This window comes from Galeopterus variegatus, unplaced genomic scaffold (assembly GCF_000696425.1).
Source record: "Galeopterus variegatus unplaced genomic scaffold, G_variegatus-3.0.2 Scaffold535, whole genome shotgun sequence".
Taxonomy (NCBI): domain Eukaryota; kingdom Metazoa; phylum Chordata; class Mammalia; order Dermoptera; family Cynocephalidae; genus Galeopterus; species Galeopterus variegatus.
In genome coordinates, this window is record NW_007726646.1 from 5774 (window position 1) to 16060 (window position 10287).

General features: G+C 49.1%; 1 protein-coding gene across 1 annotated transcript in view; it reads right to left on the reverse strand.

The window, feature by feature from the left end:
* Nucleotides 1-3366: 3366 nt before the first annotated feature.
* The window catches only part of LOC103588205 (neurofilament heavy polypeptide-like), an 11554-nt gene continuing 4633 nt past the window's right edge, over nucleotides 3367-10287 (reverse strand). Inside the window, exons 2-6 of the mRNA XM_008569824.1 lie at nucleotides 10273-10285; nucleotides 7424-7623; nucleotides 5811-5935; nucleotides 4659-4710; nucleotides 3367-4404 (exon numbers count right to left, since the gene is read on the reverse strand). Of these exons, the coding sequence (XP_008568046.1) occupies nucleotides 3367-4404; nucleotides 4659-4710; nucleotides 5811-5935; nucleotides 7424-7623; nucleotides 10273-10285 (1428 nt within the window). The remainder of the gene's footprint in view (nucleotides 4405-4658; nucleotides 4711-5810; nucleotides 5936-7423; nucleotides 7624-10272; nucleotides 10286-10287) is intronic.

Below are 10287 nucleotides of genomic sequence, written 5' to 3' on the forward strand. Positions count from 1 at the left end.
CCATTACTTTGCCCTATTCTAGCCATTAGAAGCAAGTCACTAGGCCAGGCCCACACTGAAGGGCAGGGGCACGAATACCAGAGGTGGGAATCATTGGGAGTCATTTTAAAAGCAGCTTATCACAGAAGACAAAACTGAGAAAAACAGAGCTGAGAACAACATGGTCGAGTCCCATTGACTTCATTTCAGACCTTTCAGATTCCAGCCAATACGTTTTCATCACCTGATTTATTCTGAAATGTGCTAAAGTGGCTGCTCAAACATTAGGAGGAGCAATTCATCCCCATATTCCCAGGACATTCCTGGTTTCAGCACTAAAGTCTTTTGTCCTGGGAAATCCCACATCCCAGGCAAATTGGGACAGTTGTCACCCTACATAGCAGTCATTTGATGAACAAAATTAAACCAATGAAACACCAAAGCAGCTTGTTCAGAATTCTGTGGCATGGTACTGCAAAAAGCATATGAACTCTGGGAGTTAAGTTCTGGGCTCAAATCTTGTTTCTACTACTTACCAGCTGTGTGGCTCTGGGCAACTCACTTCACCTATTTTCTTACATTAAAATATGCATGAAGATATTTGCCTTGCAAAATGCCCATGTGGATAGAAGAGACTTTATGTAAAAACATGGTGCCTTGGATTGAGTGTCCCCCCAAAACTTGACTCCCACTGTGACAGTGTTAAGAGGGTAGGAAATCCTATTACAGTAATTGAAAGGTGGGGCCTTGAAGAGGTGATTAGATTGTAGGACCCATGCCATAGTGAATGGATTAATAATGGTGGTCAGGGCCATGGTTCTGAGAACTTTAAAAGGGGAGCATAAAGAGTATGTATCTCTCTCTGCTCTGCCATTTTTGCAATGTGATTTCCTGCCATCACTAAAGTCATCATCAAGACCCTCACCAGATGTGCTCCCTAGAATTTGGACTTCAGACTTCCTAGCCTCCAAAACTGTAAGCAATAAATTTCATTTTCTTATAAATCACCCAGTTCCAGGTATTTTGTTATAAGTAACATAAACAGACTAATACACATAGTTATCTCAACAAATCGTACTTACTATAAACAATTTGAGGTACTCAGGCAACTGAAGCTTTTTTCAGACAAGACACATGGGGGTTTCCTGGGTCCCAGATCCCAGCTTGATATTCAGATGCTGTAGCTATGTGCCAGAGCATGTGGAGGTCTGTCTGACTTCCCTAGGACACAGCTGCTCAGAAAATTAATGCTTAGATTTTTAGAGTCTTCGGGCATGTTTGATAACTTGAAAAACCAATCAAAATCATTTCTAAAATAGCATTTAAAGATCCCCTTGATTAAGTGTGACCACCCTAAACTGTCTTGACACTCTTTCTTTTAAAAATTCAGACCTTGTGACAGATGAAAAATGGTTGCCAAAGGTGAAATGTGGACCCTGGCCTGAAGAGTTGAGCTGGGCAGAACTCTGAAGAGGTACTTTTTCTTTTTTTCTTTTTTTTTAAAAAGATGACCGGTAAGGGGATCTCAACCCTTGGCTTGGTGTTGTCAGCACCACGCTCAGCCAGTGAGCAAACCGGCCATCCCTATATGGGATCCGAACCCGCAGCCTTGGTGTTATCAGCACCGCACTCTACCAAGTGAGCCACGGGCCGGCCCTGAAGAGGTACTTTTTCATTCCCTGAGAGCTCACTACTTGGTTTCTAGCATAGCAATCAGCCCCTTCAGTCTATACCATTCAGAACTCTTCTGGTTGTAAATGATGGAACCATAACCCAAATGAGTTTTGGCAGAGGGGGATTTATTGGCTCAAGGAATGGCCAACAAGCTATGGAAAGCTATGGAAAGGAGCATGAATCCGGGACCTGAAATCTACCCATGGCTCTCTAGATATCTTGTTTGTCTATCCCACCCTCTCATACTAGCATTTCCACAAGGTCAGAAACACGGCACACACAGCTCCTGATTCTCACATCCTCACCTTCCACAACCAGAGGACTGCCAGCCACTCGCCCTGGTCACAAGCTTAAAATCCCAGGAAAGGGCTTTCATTGGCTCAGCTGGTGTCAGGTGGCCATCCTCGGACCAATCATCAACAGTGACCAGTGGTATAGGGCAATTAGAAAATACAGGGGCTCCCTGAGAACCTTCTGGTTGAGATGGGAGAGAAGCAATTCCCAGGAGAGAAACCAGGCAAACAGAAAAAGGTACTGTAACAGTCCTAACATGAGAAACTGCACACAGATTTCACAGTAAATCTACAAGCAGACCACATCTTTAAAAACCATGTCCAGAGAAGCACCTTGGAGACTAATTAAGTTCCCAATGAAGTGGTGACTAAAGTCTTCACTTATAGGTGAATTAGCTACATATGGCTCCTCAGTCAGAAGGCTCCTCCATCCTTACAAAAGAGCACAAGCAGAGCCCTATAAATAGACTGTTCAAAGTCTGCGTGGACCTCACCTGTTCCCAAAATTCAGTGTGCATGAGAATCAGCTGAGAGTTAGTGAAGCGTGTAACTCTCCCAGGCCTACTGCTCAGACTGGGATTCAATGGTCTAGGGCGCATTTTTATAAGGCTCCCGGGTGCTACTATGAAGGTGGTCCCTGGACCACACTGAGCAACTGCACACCAGGCCACCTGTCTATACACTAAAAAAATAAAGCACCTAGAACATTGCCTGGCACATGGTTCGTGCCGAGAAATAGCACCAGAAAAGCCATGCAACTGGTCCCAGACCCACAAGAGAACTCTGATGCTCGCTCAGACCCACGAAGTCTGCCCCTGTCCCCAGACTTCCCAGGGGAAGAGAATAAAATAGCAGCAGCATTTTCATTTTGTAAGCACTTGGTTTTATTGCACAGAAGCAATTGAAAGTGGACTCCAGTGGAAAGTGCGCCCTGGCGTGATTCAGTGGCCAAAGCCCAGCCCCACCCGCTCCAGCTCTTCCAGGATAGAGAGCTCTGGGCAAGGCTTGACCACTCCTTTGGAAAACAGAAGGCATTTGAGAATAGGTTAAGACATCTCAAGCATAATGTGTTTCTAACTGCTCATTCGTTATTGCGGTCACCTGTCAGTTGCACATACAGGAAATAAATGCACTTATTTGGAAAGGAGGGGGGCAGTTTTTATAGTCAAGTGTTTACGTATGGCATTCGGCATATATCACATTCGGCTACATAAGCTATCATAACATAGTTGTCCGTCGCCTGGGGAGGGTTTGGGACATGGAGGGCAGGGGGCTGGGAGTGCCCTGTCTTGCTAACATTTTGCTAACAGAAATTCCTGTTTGGTGAAGGAGGGCCCGTCATCTAAACAGAGTTTCTTCTTACATAAAGAAAAGGGAGGAAAAGGAAAATTCATCACACAGACCCTGGAGCTCCGGGCCCCTACTTGGCCTCTTCCTTTGCAGGGGACTTGGCTTCCTTCTCTGGGGATTTGGCCTCTTCCTTTGCAGGGGACTTGGCCTTCTCTGGGGACTTGACCTCAGCTGGTGACTTGGCCTCTTCCTTTGCAGGGGACTTGGCTTCCTTCTCTGGGGACTTGACCTCAGCTGGGGACTTGGCCTCTTCCTTTGCAGGGGACTTGGCTTCCTTCTCTGGGGACTTGACCTCAGCTGGGGACTTGGCCTCTTCCTTTGCAGGGGACTTGGCTTCCTTCTCTGGGGACTTGACCTCAGCTGGGGACTTGGCCTCTTCCTTTGCAGGGGACTTGGCTTCCTTCTCTGGGGACTTGACCTCAGCTGGGGACTTGGCCTCTTCCTTTGCAGGGGACTTGGCTTCCTTCTCTGGGGACTTGACCTCAGCTGGGGACTTGGCCTCTTCCTTTGCAGGGGACTTGGCTTCCTTCTCTGGGGACTTGACCTCAGCTGGGGACTTGGCCTCTTCCTTTGCAGGGGACTTGGCTTCCTTCTCTGGGGATTTGGCCTCTTCCTTTGCAGGGGACTTGGCTTCCTTCTCTGGGGATTTGGCCTCTTCCTTTGCAGGGGACTTGGCTTCCTTCTCTGGGGATTTGGCCTCTTCCTTTGCAGGGGACTTGGCTTCCTTCTCTGGGGATTTGGCCTCTTCCTTTGCAGGGGACTTGGCTTCCTTCTCTGGGGATTTGGCCTCTTCCTTTGCAGGGGACTTGGCTTCCTTCTCTGGGGATTTGGCCTCTTCCTTTGCAGGGGACTTGGCTTCCTTCTCTGGGGATTTGGCCTCTTCCTTTGCAGGGGACTTGGCTTCCTTCTCTGGGGATTTGGCCTCTTCCTTTGCAGGGGACTTGGCTTCCTTCTCTGGGGATTTGGCCTCTTCCTTTGCAGGGGACTTGGCTTCCTTCTCTGGGGATTTGGCCTCTTCCTTTGCAGGGGACTTGGCTTCCTTCTCTGGGGATTTGGCCTCTTCCTTTGCAGGGGACTTGGCTTCCTTCTCTGGGGATTTGGCCTCTTCCTTTGCAGTAACGTGTTGCAAATATGCAGCAAAGTTTGGGCAGAACGGTGACTAACAATTTCCAAATAACCAATAGCTGATTGATCGGTAGTATCTACAATACCAAAAACCCATATTCCCCTCTCTAGACCATGACTGCTATGATATCTGCTTTTGTGGCTAAACTGACAGAGACAAATTGCTCAACTGAACAATCAATTGAAAAATATGACCTGCAGGAGACAAATTGTTCAACTGATCTCATAAGTCCCTGCCTCAGAGGGTGGCTTCAACGAGATAATGAGTAAAAAGGACTTAGCATCATGTCTGCCTCAGAGTAAGCATAGGGATTACCCCTACAGACCAGTGCTTCCCAAATTTAAAAGCATATAAATCATCTGGGGACCTCATTAAAATGCAGAGCATCATGTCTGCCTCAGAGTAAGCATAGGGATTACCCCTCCAGACCAGTGCTTCCCAAATTTAAAAGCATATAAATCATCTGGGGACCTCATTAAAATGCAGATTCTGACTCAGCAGGTCTGGGGAGGGGCCTGAGAGTCTGCCTTTCTAAGAAGCTCTCCAATGATGCTGATTCTGCTGGCTCATGGGCCGCACTTTGAGCAGCAAGACTACAGACTAGAGCCAAGAGATGGGAAGTCAAAGGTCACCAGTCAGCAACTGGGACACCCAGGAAGTCAGCCCTGCTAAGCCAGGAGGTCTCATTCCTGGGGACTGGCTTTCTCATGGCTACCACCTAACATTTAAGGGCTTCCTCTGTGGCAGTCCAGTGGGACTGGTGTTACCTGGATTAGCTTGTGAACAGGATTAGCTCATCCCCCAACAACCCCGTGATGTGGGTACTGTTATCATCTTCTCCATTTTCCTTTCCCAGGAAACAAATGCTCAGAGAGCTAAGAAACTCTTAAAGGACAGAGTTGTAGAGGCTCCTGACAACTCAAGTACCTCTTTTCCCTCCAAAGCAGGCCTCCCGCTGGCTGGATTTAAAAAGGGAATGAAGAGCTTTAATCCTCTAAATCACTGCCAGAATGAAAATAAGACACTCTCAAGACTTTTGTCTCTCAGAAAGGAAAATGGTTGCCAGGGCTGAGGGAAAAGGAGATTACAGGATTAGTGTTTAATGGGTATGGAGTTTCAGTTTGGGATGATGGAAACAGTTTTGGAGATGGATGGTGGTGATGATTGCCTAACACTGTAAATGTACTCAATACCACTGAACTGTATACTTACAATAGATAAATGGTTAATGTTATGTTTTTGTATATTTTACCACAATTAAAAAAAAAAAACTTTTGTCTCTAAGACAGGCAGGCTGCCTAAATGAGGGCTTGAAACCCAAGGCTTAGCCCCTTGTAAGAACACAAGGGTTCTCCACCACCCACCCACAGGCCCCTGGTCCACCTCACCTATAAGCTGCAATCTCAATATCCAGAGCCATCTTAACATTGAGCAGGTCCTGGTACTCTCGGAGCTGGGCTGCCATCTCCCACTTGGTGTTCCTCAGCTCGGTGTCCAGCTGCTGAATGGCTTCCTGGGGATGAGAGGTCACACATATCACCTGCTGGCCAGTGCCTGGCCCTCAGGGACCATTTTGCAAACCCAGAGCAGCCCTGTCCAGCCAGGCTGGCTGGGGCCAACCCCCATCCTGTCAAAGCTGCAGAGTCCTCATTCATAGACATGGAAAAATCTGCAGCAAACATCCTGCTGTGTTTATAATCTCAGCACTGGGAAAGGTCTGGAATGAAACACACCAGATGTCAACAGTAGTTATCATTGGTCTCGTTGGTGGGATGTTGGGTAAATTTTTGCAGATCTCTTAAGCTTAGAAAATGCTCAGTGAGCATGGGGCCTTTTCTGCTTTTGCTCCCCATTGTTTCCACAATGCCTCCAAATGCCTGCCACACAGCCAGGGCTTGGTAAGCATCTGTTGTTGATGACTGAGACCATACAAAGAAAGCATCTTAAATATGAGTTGAAACCTCTCCCCCAACCCCAGGACCACTGTAGTCACTGCTTAAAGTAAATAATGGCTGATTTTTTATTTTCTCCATTTTGCTTTCTCTATTTTCTAATTTTTCTACAATCACCATGTATTACTTGCATGCTAAGTTCTTTGAAAGTGATATTTTCTCGGGCCGGCCCGTGGCTCACTCGGGAGAGTGCAGTGCTGATAGCACCAGGGCTGCGGGTTCGGATCCCATATAGGGATGGCCGGTATGGCTCACTCGGGAGAGTGCAGTGCTGATAGCACCAGGGCTGCGGGTTTGGATCCCATATAGGGATGGCCGGTTCGCTCACTGGGTGAGCGTGGTGCTGACAACACCAAGCCAAGGGTTAAGATCCCCTTACCGGTCATCTTTAAAAAAAAAAAAAAAAGTGATATTTTCTCTCACCAGTTATCTTAACATGAGGAATCTGCGAAGGCTTTTCCCAGGATACCCACAGACCCTGGTTACTCCTTATTGAATGTCTACTGTGACCCTGACCCTGCTGTGCATGCTCACAATCAATATTTTCTCTCACCAGTTATCTTAACATGAGGAATCTGCGAAGGCTTTTCCCAGGATACCCACAGATCCTGGTTACTCCTTATTGAATGTCTACTGTGACCCTGACCCTGCTGTGCATGCTCACAATCATCTCATTTAAAGTTTGTCTATCTCTTTAGCCTTCACAGCTCTGCAAAGCAGGCATTCTTTTTTTTTTTTTTTTTTTCCCATTTCAGGTTAGGAATTCAGATTCAGACAGGCAGATAACTTTGCTGAAAAAACACCCCCCCGCCCCCCAGCTAGGAGGCACTGGTATGTCTGACTCAAAGGCCCATGGTCTTTTTTGTTTGTTTGGTGGCTGTCAAATACAGGAATCCAAACCCATGCTGTGCTCTAATCAACTGAACTAACCAGCTGGCCAAAGAATCAGGGCCTTAACTACTACAACCTCTGCCCAGAGAGGGGCAGTGACTTGTCCGGTGTTACCCAACCAGGTTAGGCAGTCTGGTTCTCTGCCCTGCCCCACCCACCTGGTAGGACGCAATGTCGGCCTGATGACGGTCCTCCAGCTCAGAGCGCTGCCTCTCCAGTGACTCCTTGGTGCTTTTCAGAGCCTCCAGCTCTGTGGTTCTGGCCTGCAGCTGACGCCGGTACTCAGTAATCTCCTCCTGGGCTGAGCGCATTGCGTCTGTGTTCACCTTGGCTGCTTCCGACAGTCGGTCCAGCCTCACTGAAGGAGAAGGGAGCAGAGCACAGGATTAGAACACCTGGATTTGGGTTCCAATGTCCAGATCACAAAGGTCACGCACATTGGTTGACAACCTCTAGGGTGCCAGGTTCCATCCTGGATGCTTAACTCATCCCATCCTGTGAGATAGGCAAGTGATTACTGCCCAAGGCCACCTATCTAGTGAGTGGCAGAGCTGGGATTCAAATCTAGTGTCTATCTGGCTCCACAGATCAGTCTCTGTCTCCCCCAACCAGGGATCCATAAACCCTGCAAGGCAGAGGAAGCCCCATTTCTGGCCCTTAATGCCTTGTCCAGCTCCCAGCAAGGGGCTGACAGTGCTGGGGTTTCAGATGTGAGATCTGGCCCATGGGGCTTAACTCTGAGGTGGAGGTCAGAGGCTTGTGGCTGAACAAGTTAATGAGCCTGTGACCTTCAGAGGCATGAGGATGCTCTGAGCAATCAGGTCACATGAAGCCACAGTTCTTTCCTTGCAGGTTTCTGCACAGAGTCCAAGGTCACAGCAGAGCCCAAGGCCTCTGTGCCAGACCCTTTGTCCCTTCCTCCTGAGTGCACATTCTCTAGCACAGGAGCCCCTGAGCCAATGGTGGCTACACCCTGGCCCCTGCCAGCAACTGGTTTCTGGTTCCCAGAAGACTAACTGGGGCTACTGGAGGTCTGGAGACTGGTCTACATCTCCTGAAAGTGAATATCCTGGATCCTCAGATAGTGGCACCCAGGGCTTGAGTCTTGATGGAGAGGGAGGAAGGAAGGAAGCTGGTGGGCCCAAAGTTCTGGGATGGTCTGAAGTGAAGTGAAGGGCAAAGCCAAGGGAGCAGAGGTTTGCTATGGGAGGGGCCTTGCTGCAGAGATGGGGGAGGGGACAGTTCTGCCACTGCAGAGGGGTAGAAAAGGAACAGGAAAAGCCATGCATCCAAATCTCAGCTTTCCTGGCTCTTCCTGCTAGTTCAGGCAAAGACTTAGTAACCATCCAGCTGGGTGAGGATTATCGCCTATCGTGGATCACAGACCTGTTTGAAAATCATCGAAGTCTCTGCACTCTCTCCCAAAAACAATGCACAGTCCTACACAGTTTTGGAGGGATCACAGAACTCCCCAGATTAAGAAGCCCAGTTGGTCCACCCTGCTCTGCTCCTTCAACCCAAAAAAAAAGAAATGAAAACTAGAAAGGTCAAGTATTGGTCAAAGTCATCCTGCGACTGTTAGGCACAGCTTCAGTGCTGCAGTCTAAGCTGACTCAGGGCTGCATGGAGTTGGGGCCTGAGTGCACATTCTCTAGCACAGGAGCCCCTGAGCCAATGGTGGCTACACCCTGGCCCCTGCCAGCAACTGGTTTCTGGTTCCCAGAAGACTAACTGGGGCTACTGGAGGTCTGGAGACTGGTCTACATCTCCTGAAAGTGAATATCCTGGATCCTCAGATAGTGGCACCCAGGGCTTGAGTCTTGATGGAGAGGGAGGAAGGAAGGAAGCTGGTGGGCCCAAAGTTCTGGGATGGTCTGAAGTGAAGTGAAGGGCAAAGCCAAGGGAGCAGAGGTTTGCTATGGGAGGGGCCTTGCTGCAGAGATGGGGGAGGGGACAGTTCTGCCACTGCAGAGGGGTAGAAAAGGAACAGGAAAAGCCATGCATCCAAATCTCAGCTTTCCTGGCTCTTCCTGCTAGTTCAGGCAAAGACTTAGTAACCATCCAGCTGGGTGAGGATTATCGCCTATCGTGGATCACAGACCTGTTTGAAAATCATCGAAGTCTCTGCACTCTCTCCCAAAAACAATGCACAGTCCTACACAGTTTTGGAGGGATCACAGAACTCCCCAGATTAAGAAGCCCAGTTGGTCCACCCTGCTCTGCTCCTTCAACCCAAAAAAAAAGAAATGAAAACTAGAAAGGTCAAGTATTGGTCAAAGTCATCCTGCGACTGTTAGGCACAGCTTCAGTGCTGCAGTCTAAGCTGACTCAGGGCTGCATGGAGTTGGGGGAGAGGAGCAGACATGGGAGGTTCCCAACTTCTCTGAAGGACAGAAGGGACATTAAAACATTAAAGGACCCAGCGACCACCTCGGCCACTGACAGCAATTGGTTGTGGTGACAGTCTCTGCTGGGAAGAAAGAATGTGAGAATGCCCCGAACCTTTCATCCCACACTGCAGATTAAGATGGGGACGTTAAGTGTTGAGCAGGTAGTGGGGAGGAGCCTGGTGGAAGTCAGGAGAATGGGGTCCCCTGCAAAGTGCAGGAAAGGGAGATGGGCAGAGTTGGCAGGGAAGGCATGCTACTCTGAAGGGCAAAGAAGCTGGCTCCACTTTGGAGCTGTAGAGGGAACCTGTTTTGCTCTCGAGAAGGGCCTCAGAGTGGAGTCGCCTAAGTTGGGGTGCAGAGCCGAGAGGCCTTGGAGGAAGGCAACCAAAGGAGAAACCAGGGTTGGGGGCCTCCCACAAGAGACCCAGAGTAAAACCTCTGTTTAACTAGGGGTGATGCACTTTGCAGAGGGACCTGAGCAGCAGGCCCTCTGGCCCAGCCAACTCCATGAGTCCACCAATGCCCCTCAATTCACGCTGCCCCGCCCCGCCGCGCCGCCCGCTGCGAGGTCAGTAGGGGGCGCCTCCGCCCCCCCCCACCCCCGCCCGCCTGCGCACCTCGGAACCATTCCT